This window comes from Stenella coeruleoalba, assembly GCF_951394435.1.
Source record: "Stenella coeruleoalba genome assembly, chromosome: 13".
Taxonomy (NCBI): Eukaryota; Metazoa; Chordata; class Mammalia; order Artiodactyla; family Delphinidae; genus Stenella; species Stenella coeruleoalba.
Genome location: NC_137159.1, coordinates 10,380,029 through 10,395,684, shown reverse-complemented (window position 1 = coordinate 10,395,684; position 15,656 = coordinate 10,380,029). Strand labels below are relative to the sequence as shown.

General features: G+C 46.7%; 1 protein-coding gene across 2 annotated transcripts in view; it reads right to left on the bottom strand.

Moving 5' to 3' along the window:
• Positions 1-9,693: 9,693 nt before the first annotated feature.
• The window catches only part of MRPS5 (mitochondrial ribosomal protein S5), a 30,033-nt gene continuing 24,070 nt past the window's right edge, over positions 9,694-15,656 (bottom strand). For both annotated transcript variants that reach the window (XM_079941038.1, XM_079941037.1), the window contains exon 12: positions 9,694-14,707. In XM_079941038.1, coding sequence (XP_079797164.1) covers positions 14,483-14,707 — 225 coding nt within the window. In that variant the 3' untranslated portion in view covers positions 9,694-14,482. The remainder of the gene's footprint in view (positions 14,708-15,656) is intronic.

Here is a 15,656-nt window from a genome sequence, read left to right as displayed (position 1 = left end):
TTATCCTCTTTAAAGGAAATTTGATGTGCTCTTTCTCTATTTTCCCTTTTTCAGTTGGGAACTGTCTAATTCTAAACCCTCATTAATCCCAAGCTTTGCAGAAGATTCTCTGACATGACCTTCTCATTCCTTCTATCCTGAGTCATTTTTATAATTTGCAGTTTCACTGGGCATTCGATTTGCCTCCTCTTGCTTTGGGTGTAATAAGGGTGGGCAGCCTCAAAAAAGGCCCTCTCCTGGTCCTGTTTTCCTTCATGCAGACCACCCCGCCTCTCCCCACCCCCAGCAGACCCTGGTCCAGCCTCCCGGCCGGTACATCTCACTGCTCAGCTCCATCTGCATCCAGCTACTTAGGAAGTGTTCGCAGGTACAACTTCTGGCCAGTGGGCAGGGCTGCTTGCTAAGGGCAGTGCTCCCAGGAACCCACGTGGCCTGGGGAAGGGGGCATTGAAGAAGCCTGCTGGGCAACAGCAGAAAGGTCCTCCGATCACAGAGACTGGGCGTCAACTGAGCACCTACCGCGTGCTGGGACCATTGGTCCCTCCAGGTGTGGGATGGTGTCTGCCCCCCAAAGCTTCTCGTGGCTGGCATGCCTCAGCTCTGCCTCTGGGTCTTGGGCAAAAGGGAACCTCCTATGGGGCACATCTGGCTGCCACCCCAAGGGCAGGTGGGACATGCCTTAGAGGTTGCCTGCTTGGTGGCCCTGACTTGGACCAAAGGGCAGGTCACACCAACACCCAAATTTGCACTGTGTGACCATCTTGGCTGCCATGTTTGGAGCTCCTGGCTTGGGTCAGACACTGTGGAAGCACCTCCCATGTAGAGAGCCTCCTGTCATCCTCCCAGTGGCCACAGTAGACAGCTATGACTGTCCTTGTGCAGGTAAGGAGACAGACTCACTTAGCAGGTGAGAACTGGAGCTGGGTCTGGGGCCAACTTCTTCCGTCCCTGAAGCCCTGTGCTCACTCACTGTCTTCAGGTGTCCAGACCTGTCCCCATGAGGGTCTGTTCTCTGGCTGCTTCTCAGGAAGTGACAGTGAGACAAGACCTTGTAGTAGACCTGCTATCAGTGGGCGGAGGACGTCAGAGGGGGATGAAGCCGGGCATGTGGGACAGACCCGGACCGCTAGCAGGGCTTGCAGGAGGCCACACAGCCGAGTCCAGGTCCTGGGCACCATTGTCTTCCTGAAAGGGGTGGGCTGCTCTGAGCTGCAAAGTCATGGCCAGGCCTGTCCAGGCAGCTGCCGGGCTCCACGCTGCAGCCCCGACAGAGCCAAAGGGCCCCCAGGCCAGCTGACGCTTTGTGAAGAAGGTGAATAACTGGATGTCTCTAAGTTCATAGAACAAAGAGCTATGTCCCTCCACGGGCCTGAGAAAGGAGTAAGAAGTCAATGTCTGTACGTGACCAAGAGGCAAAGCTTGCAGCACAGAACAAACCGTGGTGACTACAAGCTTGGCTGAGGGTGTGCGTCTCTGGACGGAGAGAAGGAGAGGCTGCCGTGGATCAAATCCCACCAGGATATTCGGGGTGCTTCTACCTGTGACTTCAGTGCCTGTGGCCCCCTTGCTCTATGGGGGCTCTGGGGACACATCCTAAGGGCCTTCCCTGGGCAGGGCAGGCGGCCTGGGAGGGGCTTCATCACACGTAGTCCCCCTCCAGGAACCGAGCCCCTACCCCTTGCTGCGCTCCCAGTGGGTCCCACCAGATCCGCCCTTCTCCTGGAGAGGACAAAGCGTAGAGGAGCTGGGCTTCACCGACATGCCCGAACCGAACTCTAAAAAGCACCTCTTATCAGAGCCCCTGCAGCAGCCCACGTGCGGGATTTAGGGCCTCTCCATGCTGACCTTAAAGAGACACAGGCTTTGCACTGCCAGCCGTGGCCCGTGGGCCGTGGGCCAGTGCAGCCTTCAAGCCCACACAAGGGATGATTGTTCCCGGGGTCACAATGGGGCCTCTGAGGGGCAAAGTGCCTCTGGCCTGGCCGAGTGCTCCTACACACATGGGCATCCGCCCAGGGCATTTAGAATAACACGACTTGAGAAGAAGACTGAAAGTGATTTTCCCCGCTCTCCGCATGACTCATGGGCTTTGTTCTCATGGGCCTTGTTCAGCAGCCTCCAAGAACTGGGGTGCTGGAGGCAGGCGCTGGGGCTCCTAGCTGTGCCCTCTCTCTTCTCTCACAGGTAATCTGGGACAATCACAGTGCCAGGCTCTAGAGATGGTACCCAGAGAGGTCTGATACATGCGGGGAGTTCAGCTTCCAAGACGTCCTTCAGCCCATTTGTAGTCAAGGAGAGCCTGGTAGGAGGCAGGTGCCCAGGGACGTGATGGGAGAAGCCTTGCCAACAACACTGGCTGCTCAGTGCTGCTTAAAGCGCTTTACTTATTCACTTAATCCTCATGACAACCCTATGTGGTGGATACTGTTTAGATGAGGACTCTGAGGCGAAAGAGAGGTTAAATGATTTACCCAAGGTCACAGAGCAAGCAGGCGTGACTCGAGTTCCAAGGGTCTGGCTCCACGGCCCCCAGTGTTACCTGTCATGTGCCACATCTCACAGGACCAGGGGGCACAGACCTGCCAAGCAAGTCCTTCAAACCCACAACGCTGACAGACGGTACAGAAGGTTCCAGACTACACACAGGGACTTTCAGGAAACGCAGGCCGAAGCCCAACCCGCCAAGGAAGCGTGTCTGATATGAGAACACCTGCAGGCAGGGAGTCTTCCCCAGGCAGAGCCGGGACAATGATCCAGCCAGGTGGGGCGGGGGAGGGGAGGCGTCCAGAGGTCAGGAGAGTCTGACATGGCCCTGAAGGCGAGCACCTGTTGGCAGGGGCAGCTCTCCAGGTGAGAGATGCTATGGGTGTGGGCAGTAGCAGGGGTGGTGGGGGAAGAGCGGCAGACAGGCTGGGCTGGGGAGGTGGGATAGACCTGACCAGGTTTTGGTGAACAGAGATCCCATGGAAGGCAGCGGCTGAGGACACGGACCCTGAGCCTGCACACGTGTGTGACCTCTCAGCCTCAGGGCCCTTGCCTGCAGAAGGGGAATATTCATCCTGCCTCACAGGTTGTTGGGAGGATTCAAGAACTTGGTTCAGGTAAGCACCTAGGACCAAGGAAGGCTGAGGCAGTGTCAGCTGGGCTCACCATCATGGGAATAAAGGAGGAAAAGGTCTAGAATGATCCTAAGTCTCTAACCTGGGCAGATGATGGTTATTGGCATTGTGTTTATTAATTAACCATGTTCCTGACATTGTCAGAAACTCGGACTGACACTTTTGCTTTTCCCCACAGAACTGAACATTTAATCAGCCATGACATACTTTAAAACAGCCCCACCTAGAGAGAGTGGCATAGACATATATACACTGCCAAACGTGAAGTGGATAGCTGGTGGGATGCAGCCACATGGCACAGGGAGATCAGCTCGGTGCTTTGTGACCGCCTAGAGGGGTGGGATAGAGAGGGTGGGAGGGAGGGAGACGCCAGAGGGAAGAGATATGGGAACATATGTATATGTATAACTGATTCACTCTGTTATAAAGCAGAAACACACCATTGGAAAGCAATTATACTCCAACAAAGATGTTAAAAAAAAAAAAGCCCCACCTAGTTGATGACAGACTGAAATCATACAGAAGTAATCACAACTCAGGAATACAAAACAGGGCAGGTAGTCACTGAGAATCTTAGACACGTCCCTGCACCACTGAGAACTTCAACATCTTCTTAACTATATCAAACCAAGGACACCAGTTGTTTTTCAAACAACATCTGTGGTCTCAAGGCTGTTCCCCTTCTAACTATACAATCACTTCAGACTCCAGCTGATCCTTACCTCCTGCCGGCTCCAATTATAACTCTTGATCAACAACTCGTAACTAACTGTGGCTTGCGGGTTTTGCCTTTATAAGCGCTCTCCATTTTGTCGTCCAGCAGAACACGATTCAAGCGCTTCTTGAATCTGGCTCTCCTGGGCTGCAGTCCTAAAAAACCCCAAATAAATGCCTCTTTATTTCCATTAAGTCTTCATTCCCCAAATTGTGATTAACAGAGTAAACCAACTTTCAGTCCCTTGGGAAGGAAGCCATTTCTGCCAGAGCCCTCTGACCACCAAGTGCAGGTCACTGTCATGGTCATGGTCATCTGACCAGACCCTTCAGTCCCTTAGTTGCCCAGGCATGAGTAGCCAGACCTAACAAGCTTCACTCCTCCCTCCTGGGGGCAGTGCTGGGAGGGGTCGGGGACATTCCAGATGAAGAACAGGAGGCTGGAGAGGCCAAGAGACTCACCTGAGCACCCAGTAAGTTAGCGCTGAAGCAGGCACGCAGCCTCAGGGCTCCCGGGCACCCTCCCCTGAAAGCTGCCCCCCTTGTCTTCCTGCCCCTGCCACCCTCCTCTTTTTCCCTCCAGTTTTATTAAGATACAATTGTCATATAACATGGTAGAAGTTTAAGGTGTACAACACGATGATTTGATCTGTGTATATATATACTGTGAAATGCTACAAATGGTTTAATTAACATCCATCACCTCACATAGTTGACACAATCTTTTCTCCTTGAGATGAGAACTTTTTAGATTTACTCTCTTAGCTACTTTCAAATATACAGGAGAGTGTTGTCACCTATTGTCATCATGCTGTACAAACATGCCCGGGACTTATTTATCTCTAACTGGAAGTTTGTACCTTTGACCACTTTCACCCAATTCTCCAACGCCCTAGCCCCACTTTGGCAACCACAAAACTGATCTGTTTCTATGAGGTAGTTTTTGTTTGTTTGTTTTAGATTCCAAATGTGAGATCATACACTGTCTTTCTCTGACTTACTTCACTCAGCACAAGGTAATCACTCTCCCAGAGAGACACCTGTACCCTCATGTTCACTGCAGCATTATTTACAGTCGCCAAGACGCAGCATCAATCGAAGTGTCCACTGACAGGACCTTGAGGGCCTTGTGTCTTCCTCTTTTAAGATATCCCACCGCTTTCTGCCACTTGCACTGAGGCAGAACAGAGAGAGGGGCTAAATTAGCAACCTGCACTGACCACAGGGCAGGAGGTCAAAAAGAGCCATCCCTGTGAGTGTGGAGGTTCAGCGCCTGGGCTCTGGGCCCCACCGGCTGCCCTGCGGACTTCAGTTTCTGGGGTAAGAACGGATGACGACCTTGCGAATCACCGGACAGCATCCACCAGCGGCTCGGGAGGGGCACGGCCGTCCCTGGGAGTCAGGCACAGATCACCCAGCCCACTCTTTGAACACTGTACCACGAACATCTGTGACGATGCCGACGCGTCCCCACACCCAGCCTGCTCCCGGTGTCCTGCTCTCCACACCACCAGCCTCTGCTCTTTAACCCTACAAGCACCTCGCCCACCCCCACCTCCCAGGCAGATGCCCTGACTGGTTGCTTCTCTGCAGATGCTCGCCCTACCCACCCCCCAACAGGACACAGTGAGGCTAGAAGGACCGAGGGGCTCTCAACAGCTCCCAGGAGGAAGAAGTTCTTTGGTCCCAAGGCCCCTCCTGGGACTCATTCCTATCGCCCCGGTCGGGAAGGGATGGCAGGCAGGGCAGGTGCAGGTGGACAGACAGCATATTTCTGCCAAGCCCTCACTTCTAAAAGTGGGGCAGGGGCCTCCAGTCTCGGCCTGTGCCCTGCCTTGGGCAAACAATGCCTGGAATGCACCCCGACACAGCGTGCCTGCAGAGCTGGCCTCTTCCTCCAGATGCTCTGATAGGGCTGCCCGCCCTTCGCCCCACTCTCCTAAGTAGGTGGATTTCTGGCCTCTGATTCTAACAGGGGAAAGATCCTGGACCCTTTCGGGGGTCTCCCGACAGGGTGTCCTCCGTGGCCCGGCACAGCCCTCAGCGGTAATGGAAGGCGCAGGGGACTCTGGCCTCACCAGGCAGGGAGGTGGGGGAGGGTTAGGGGGAGAGGAAGCTGCCACGTGGTCACCAGAGGCCCCCATCCTGCCCCCCCCACCCGCTCAGCTCTGCTCCCTCCTGGGATCCACACGAGGGCCCCCAGTGGCTGGCGTGCACCCGCAGTGGGACGGAAGCTAAAAGCTCCCCACGTGTTCTCTGCCGTCACCTCGCGGCGATCCTACCAGGCAGGCGTGGTCACCGTTTCCACGGCGCAGCCTCTGGATCACGCCCCGCTGACGCCGCTTATAAGAGGCTGAGCCCAGCCCTGAAGCAGGGAGGCTGAGCGGGCGCCCAGGCAGGGAAGGAGCCGTCCCCGAAGAAGCATCGCATTCCCCACCTTCCCCGGTCCCCTCGAGCACCTGCTTCCCCCGCTCCCCCAGCTCCATACAGGTTCTCAGCTGCCCCGGTTCACCTTCGGGCTTAAAGGGACTACGGCTCCCGAGGATGTTGCATTTTAGCAGGAGACCCTGAAAATCTGCAAGGAAGGATTTAACGGTGTTTGGCCACCAGGATCCCATCCTTCCCGGCCCCGAAGCCTTTCTCTCAAGGAGACTCTTCTTCCCGCTGGGGTGAGAGAACAGACCCACAGGGAATGGAACCCCCCTCACACCCCCAACCCTGAGGAGCAGTAAGGAGCCCCAGCTGGACTCCGCGAGCTCCAGTCTCCTGGGCCCAGAGAAGTCATTTCCCAGAACAGCTGTGAACAGGAACAGACGCGGCTGCAGAAGCCGCCGGGGTCCGGAGTTGGCAGGAGGCAGGGAGAGGTGCCCGGGACAAGGGCAGCAAAGCGACATGCAAGACGGCTCTCCTGTCACTTGCCCAGAGGGTGGGCACTAGCGTCACTGGCAAAGCTCATTAACAATTCCTAGTATATAAAAACAGAATCTGAATAATAAAGTCTAAGCTCTTTTCCTCCTCTCTTTTCCTTTGTGCTCAGTCTGGTGTCACTTGGTCAAAGGGTGCCTCGAGCAGTGGCTTTGCACCCGGCACTTCAGACAGAGTTCCCACAGCCAGGGGCTGCGCCTGACACCTCAGCTCGGCGGGCCGTGCGCAGACGGTGCCCAAGACACTCAACCCAAGATGGCGGCGGCGGGCGGTGTGCAGAGACGTTGCCCCGCCCTTCAGTGTTAAGTGCAGTGAGCAATGCGCCTGCGCTGGACCTGCAGGAGCCCACCGGCCCTCCATGGGAGAGAACCTGATTGAGCAGCCTGGCCCGTAGGTTTTCGGGAAAAGCGTGTACTCTGAGGCCGCTCACACCTCTCCATTCTTTTATCAGAGAATAAAACTTCCCTTCGCTTCTGAATCGAACTCCCTCTCGTTCTATTGGCACAAGTGATGCCGGACAGAAGGGCCTTTGTTGGGGCCTGAATCCAAAGTGTCAGTAACATGACTACTTTTCTTTTCCTTAAAATAATTTTATTTCCCGTAGGGTTAATATCTGTGGTTTTTTGTTTTGTGTTTGTTTTTAAAGGGGAGGGATTTATTTTTTTCTATTATCATTAATTCAACCAAAATACTGTAGCAGTTTTCTAAATCTCTCAAGTTGTGAGATGTGTCAGATATTCCCTCAGTTTTTTTTTGACGTTAATAAGTCTCTCCCAGAGCTTTGCAATCTGAATTGGTTGTCCTGTTGGGACCTTGTGCCCAGCTGTCCCCTCATCATCACTCTGCATGTTCTCTCCCTGCCACGTTGCTCTCTGGTTTCCTGTGGTCCATACAACCCTTGCTCCTTGTTTGGCTCACTCCTTCATTTGGGGGACATGCTTTAGTTACTTCCTAGGAAACAGTTCAATGGGGACTGAGGTGATTGCTTTTAGACTGCTTGTGTTTGAAAATATTTTATTCTACCTTTGCACTTGATTAATAGTTTAGCAGGGTATACAATTTGGGTTAAAAATAATTTCCCTCCAATCATCAAATAAACAACAGCTCTGAAATCTTGAATGCAACAGAGCAATGCTTCACATATACATAGCAGATATACATTTGATTATCATTATTCACAGTAACTAGGTTCTATAAAGTCACCACAAACACTGGCTTGGTAAATACTGAACTACTGCTCCTAGGATAAATACAGCATTAGGTTCTATAAGCCTATGGTCACTACATTTTCACCAGTTGGCAAATACATCCCCTTGTTTTATCTGTGTTTCTGTTTAAAGACACCTTATTTAATGTATTTGGTTGATTCATTAAGACTGAATTCATGACTAACAGCACTATAATTCATTCCTGAATGAAGCTTGCCTAACACAGGTATTTTCCCCATAAGGCACATTACAGCCTTTCTGCGCTTAGGGACACTAGTCAGCACTAACTGTGCTGCACTGACTGTGCTGCACTGACTGTGCTGCACTGACTGTGCTGCACTAACTGCACCATTTTAAAAAGTAAAATCGCCAACAAAGAGCACAAAAATGCAAAACACATGGCGCTAAATAGACCGTGAAAAGGATACTTGGCTACAGGACAAGGGCTGAAACATGAAAGCAGAGCACCACCTTGTTCAACCTCAGCCAGAATGTGCACATCAGGCAACTCAAATTCCCAAGTACTCTGCACATGTCCACAAATGACCCAGAAGTACCATAAGGATCCACTTCAGGGGTAAAATGAATATTAGCAAGTTGGCAAATTCACAGCACAGAAGAAATAATGAGAAGCAAGTGTACATATTGTCAGAGGAATGCATGACCCAAGTTAGATACAAGTCCTTTGTCAGTTATATGTGTTGTGAATATTTGCTCCAATCTGTGGCTTGTCTTTTTGTTTTCTTTTTCTGTCTTTTGAGAAGCAGAACATTTATTTTTATGAAGACTGGTCTACCAATGTATCTTTTTTATGATTTATGTTTTTGTGTTTCTAAGACATGAGTTATCGCCTACCCTGAGGTCTTCAAGATTATCTTCTAGAAATTTTATTGATTTATATTTAGGTCTATGATCCATTTCGAGCTAACTTTTGTGTGTAGCCTAAAGTAAGGTCAAGCTTTTTTTTTTCCATATGAATATCCAAGGGTTCCAGGCACTAAATGTTGAAAAGACTATTCTTTTCCTCCTTGAATTACCATGGAGTCTGTCAAAAATCATTTGACAATATATGTGTAAGTCTGAAATTGCAGAAAATCAGAGAGTTCCACGATGGCCTAGTGATTAGGATTCTGGGCTTTCACTGCTGTGGCCCGGGTTCAACCCCTAGTTACAGAACTAACATCCCACAAGCCACATGGCCAAAAAAAAAAGTACCCTCTGAAATTTCAGAAAATCAAAGGTAAAGAAAAGCCTTGAGAGAAGCCAAGGGAAAAAATATCTCACCCATAGAGAAGCAAAGATAAGAATTACATCCATCTTCTCCTCAGAAACCATGCAAGTAAGAAGCGAGTGGAATGAAATGTTTAAAGTATTGAGGGGAAAAAAATCTCACCAAACTTGAATTTTGTATCCTGTAAAATTATCTTTCAAAAGCAAGGGAGAAATAAAGACTTTCTCAGACAAACAACAATTAGGGAATTTGTCAAGTAGACTTGCCTTGCAAGAAATGTTAAAAGAAGCTGTTCAGAAAGATGGAAAATGATATAGGCCAGAAACTCGGGTCTGCGTAAAGAAAGGAAGAGCATTAAAGAAGGAATAAGTGAAGGAAAAATAAAAATTTTTTCTTAGTTATCTAACATATAACAGTTCAAAATAAAAATAGTCACAGTGTATCATTGGTTATAAATTATGTACAAGTGAAAAGAATGACATTAAGGGACGAGAGGGAGGAATTAGAAATACTTTATTATTATAAGGTACTTGCACTACCCATGAAGTGGTACAGTGTTATTTGAAAGTGGACTTGGATTAGTTGTAAGTTTATACTGGAAACTTTAAGGCAGCCACTAAAAAAAAAAAGTATAATGACATGCTGAGAGAGAAAATGGAATCATATAAAATGCTCAATTATAACAACACACACACAAAGCAGATAGGGGTGGAAGACAACAATAGGAACAGAGAACAAGGGCAACAAGAAAGGGTTCTCAGAACCCTTTGGTTGTAGCAGGCACCAGGAATCTGTCTCCCCATCTAAATAACAACTGTGCTGGCAGAATCTGATGTAACTGTTTTGGAATTGTGGAGTCTATTGAAGGTTTCTGACTTTCAGGGAAATGCATGGATGGTAAATTGTGGCTAATTTTGGTCAGTTTCATCACTCAGCACAGTAGCAGCTCCCCACCCCTGCTTTAAGCCACCTGGCAGGCAGCTGTGCAAGTGTCCTTGGAGCAGCCTGCACACAGCTTGCTGAAGCCAGGGTGTGCAGAAAGGACCCTGTCCCCCAAATACCAGGGATCTCTGCTCTGATCACTGATTGTTGCCTCTGATCAGAGAGGTGTAGACAAAAAGGCTGGTGGCTAATTTTGTTGCACCTCCCACAACTGTTCGAAGTCCCTCCACCTCCAGCTGAAGTGACTTTAAGGAGATTTAAAGGGATGATGCCCTTTTCCCCTTCTCTTTATTTTTCTCTTTTTCACCTTTTGGGGGTCACACATTAAAGAGTAGGAGGTTCAAAAGGAGCTGCATATACAAGGAACATTATAAAGTGACCATTCATACCCAGGGAAAGGCACAGACTCAGAAAAGACCTGAGAAGACCTTAAGTTTACATCTTGGCATATTCTTGACATAGAGGCAACCTACAACAATATAAATACATACATACATAAATTTAAAACATTTAAAAACATCAAACCCTGGGGAAGGAGGAGAATCTGATTTCTGAAGTTACCACATTATTACATTAAAATGTCTACTTTTGAATCTGTCCCTGAGAAAGACCTAATGGCAGATCTAACAAAGACATTAAAACAACTGTCTTAAAAAAACAAAAAAACAAAAAACAAAAAAAAACAACTGTCTTAAAGACACTCAAAGAACTAAAGGAAGATGGGGACAAAACCAAAAAACACAATGTACGAACAAAATGGAAACACCAATAAAGATATCGAACACCTAGAACGAAGCAAACAAAAAAGTTCTGTAGCTATATTTTAATAACTGAAATGGAAATTTTTATTAAAGGGATTAAAAGGCAGGTTTGAGCAGGCAAAAGAAAGAGTCAATTAACTTAAAGAAATTATCAGTCTGAGGAACAGAAAGAAAACGATTGAAGAAAAATGAACAGCGCTAAGGGACCTGTGGGACAGCATCAAACAGATCGACACGCAAATTGTGGGAGTCTCAGAAAAAAGAGAAAAGGGGAGAATAAAACACTTGAAGAAGTAATGGCTGAAAACTTCTCAAATTTGATGAAAGACATGAATATAAACATCTAGAATATAAATTCCAAGTAAGATAAACTCAAAGGGATCCACACCAAGACACATTATAATCAAATTTTCAAAGGACAAGCACAAAGAGACAATCTTCAAAGAGGCAAGAAGTAAATCATCACATACAAGGGATCCTCATTAAAACTACCAGCAGATCTCATCAGAAAATTTGGCTACATCATATGTTAGGCCAGAAACTGTCATACAGATTTTAAAAGATAACTATTATAAAAAGTAACTTATCCAACCACAATAAGAAGTCAGAAATCAATAACAAAAGGAAAACTTGGAAATTCACAAATTTGTAGATATCAAACAACACACTTTAAACAATCAATAAATCAAAAAAGCAATCACAAAGTGAATTAGAAATACTTAGAGATAAATAAAAAAGAAAATACAACATACCAAAACTTATGGGACACAACAAAGCAGTGCAAAGGGTGAATTACACAGCTATAAATGCTTACACTGAAAACCAAGAAAGATTTCATATTGACAACCTAATTTATAAATTAAGGAACTAGAATAAACTAAACCCAAAACTTGCAGAAAGAAGGAAATAATAAAGATTAGAGCAGAGATAACAAAATAGAGAATAGAAAAATAATTGAAAAACATCAATGAAAGCAAGAGTTGGTTCTTTGAAAAGATCAACAGAATTGACAAACCTTTAGCTCGATGGACTAAGAACAAAAAGAGAGAAGACTCAAATTATTAAAAAATTAGAAATAAAACTAAGGTTGTTAATACTGATTCTATAGAAATAAAAAGGATTATAAGAGAGTATACTGGACAATTGTACACCCGTAAATTGGGTCAGCTAGACGAAATGAACAAATTCATAAAAACACAAAACCTACCAAAACTAAATCACGAAGAAATAGAAAATATGAATAGACCTATAACTACTGAGGAGATTAAGTAGGTAATCAAAAATCTTGTGACAAAGAAAACCCCTAGACCTGGTGGCTTCACTGTTGAATTCTATCAAATATTTAAAGATGAATTAATGTTAATCTTTCTCAAACTTTCCCCAAAAAATTGAAGAGGGGGGAATACTTCCTAACTCATTCTATGAGACTACCATTACCCTGATAGAAAAGCCAAAGACACTACAAGAAAACTACAGACCAATATCCCTTATCAAATGGAAATTGCAAAAGCAATTTCATTTAAAATGGCATCAAAAAGAATAAAATACTTAGGAATTAATTTAACCAAGGAAGTGAAAGTACAATGAAAACTATAAAACATTGCTAAAAGAAATTAAAGAAGATGTAAATAAGTGAACACATACCCACGTTCATGGAATGGAAGACTTAATATTGTTAAGATGTCAATACTACCCAAAGTGATCTACAGAGTCAATGCAATCCCTATCAATATCCCAAAGATATTTTTTGCAGAAACAGAAATACCCATCCTAAAATTCATATGGAATTTCAAGGGACACCTGACCAGCCAAAACAATCTTGAAAAAGAAGAACAAAACGGAAAGACTCATATTTCCTGATTTCAAAATATCCAACAAAGGTATAGTCACGAAAACAGTGTGGTACCGGCATAAAGACAGACATGTTAACCAATGGGATAGAATAGACAGCCCAGAAATAAACCTCTGTATATATGGTTGAATGATTTTTGACAAAGGTGCCAAGACCATTCAATGGGGAAAGGACAGTGTTTTCAACAAATGTTGCTGGGAAAACTGGATATCAACATGCAAAAGAATGAAGTTGATCTCTAACACCATACACAAAAACAAACTCAAAAGAAATCAAAGGCCTAAATGTAAGACCCAAAACTATAAAACTCTTAGAAGAAAACATAGGACAAAAGCTTCACGACACTGGATTTAGCAATAATTACTTGTACAGAACACCAAAGATACAGGCAACAAAAGAAAAACAGACAAATTAGACTTCATGAAAATTTTAAAATTCTGTCTCTCTTCCATCTGGAAGTTCATCTGTATCCTTTATCATATCCTTTTATAATAAACTGGTAGGCAATAAATAAACCGTATTCCTATATTCTGTAAGCCACTCTAGCAAATTATCAAACACAATGAGGGAGTCATGGTAACCTCTGATTTACAGCTGCTGAGTCAGAAGCACAGGTGACAGCCGGACTTGCAATTGGTGTGAAGTGGGGTGGGGGCAGTCTTGAGGGACTGAGCCTTTAACCAGTGGAATTTGATGTTACCTCCAGGTAGACAGTGTCAGAATTGAGTTAAATTGTAGGACAAGTAGCTGGTATTGCAGACGACTGCTTGGTGAGGGGAAACCCCCCACATCTGCTGTCAGAAGTGCCGGGAGTGTGGTAGTACTGTGAGAGTTAGGGAGACACACAGGAGGGGACCTTGGCTTTTCCCCACTCAAAATGACAAAAGGACTCTCGGAATATCAGGAAAGAAGAACGACTGAAAGAGCAAAAACATGGGTAAATACAATAGGCTATTTTTTTTTCTTCTTTAGTTTTTTTGTTTTTGTTTTTTTTTTGCAGTACGCAGGCCTCTCACTGTTGTGGCCTCTCCCATTGCGGAGCACAGGCTCCGGACGCGCAGGCTCAGCAGCCATGGCTCACGGGCCTAGCCTCTTCGCGGCATGAGGGATCTTCCCGGACCAGGCACAAACCTGTGTCCCCTGCATCAGCAGGCAGACTCTCAACCACTGCGCCACCAGGGAAGCCCTGCATATTATTTTTTATTAGGTCAGACTAGAAGCCCTGCCTCCCTAATTTGCTAGTTTAAATGAATATTTAAAGTAGTTTTTAACTAAGATATGTATGTAAAGTTCCTATCACAGTAATTGGTATATATGACGTACTCAATAAATTAAATCTATAATTATTTGTTATTTGTAAATAAAGAAATGTAAGGTTGGCCTTTCCTTTAAAAAAAAAAAAAAGTGACAATCCAAAGTGTGAGGGGTTGAGGGCTTCCCTGGTGGCACAGTGGTTGAGAGTCTGCCTGCCGACGCACGGGACACGGGTTCGTGCCCTGGTCCGGGAAGATCCCACATGCCACTGAGAGGCTGGGCCTGTGAGCCATGGCCACTGAGCATGCGCGTCCGGAGCCTGTGCTCCTCAACGGGAAAGGCCACAGCAGTGAGAGGCCCGCGTACTGCAAAAAAAAAAAAAAAAAAAAAAAAAAAATCAACAAAGTGTGAGGGGTTGAGTCTCTCCCAGGTGTCAGAAGCAAGAGATGCCAGGCTGAGCCAGGCCAGATGGAGGCCTAGGTGGCGCCTCTCTTTAAACTTGACCACACAGAGCGCTTCATACCCTGGGCAGCCTTCACATCTTCCCAGTCCAGTTTGATGTTTGGAACCTCATCTTCCGGCTCCGGATCCTTTCTCAAGGCCCCCTTGGGGGAGGCAACCACGATGGGCAGAGGGCCACATTCCTCCCGGAATTCCACAACATGGAGACTCTTCTTATCAGCCAGCTGTTGATGGGTTTCCTGGACACGACCAAATTGAGGACACGAGGTTAGGTCTATGAGGTTGGTCTAACATGGTCCAGCCCTGATACTTATCTTGCATGGCCAAAACTGTTTGGTTGATTAAAATGTAGCAACTCTTTAAAATTCATTAACCGAGGGTGATTATTACAGCAGGAAACATGGCCCAGGTAATATAATATCAAGTTTAGTTGTTTACTGAATTATTTAAGAGTGATTAAAAACAAGATCTTAGGGCTTCCCTGGTGGCGCAGTGGTTGAGAGTCCGCCTGCCGATGCAGGGGACACGGGTTCGTGCCCCGGTCCGGGAAGATCCCACATGCCGTGGAGCAGCTGGGCCCGTGAGCCATGGCTGCTGGGCCTGCACGTCCGGAGCCTGTGCTCCGCAACGGGAGAGGCCACAACAGTGAGAGGCCCGCGTACCGCAAAAAAAGAAAAGCATCCGCCTGCCAATGCAGGGGGTCACGGGTTCGAACCCTGGTCCTGAACAATCCCACATGCCGTGGAGCAACTAAGCCCGTGCACCACAACTACTGAGCCTGCCCACGTGCCACAACTACTGAAAGCCGCAGGCCTAGAGCCCGTGCTCCGCAACAAGAGAAGCCACCGCAATGAGAAGCCTGCGCACCGCAGTGAAAGAGTCGCCCCCGCTCGCTGCAACTAGAGAAAACCCGTGCACAGCAACAAAGGCCCAAAGCAGGCAAAATAAATAAATTAATTAAAAAAATTTTTTTAATCTGACAAATGGATACATTTCTATGAACACTGACTAGATGTCTGATATCTCGTTACTGTTAATTTTTTACGTATGATATTAGTATTGTTGGGTCCTTTTTAATCCTTATCTTTTAGAGATACATGATAAAATATTTATGAGTGAAATAAATTGATATCTGAGATTTGGGTCAAAATGACTAGGGCTGGTTGGGGGTGGTTTCGAGAAACAAAA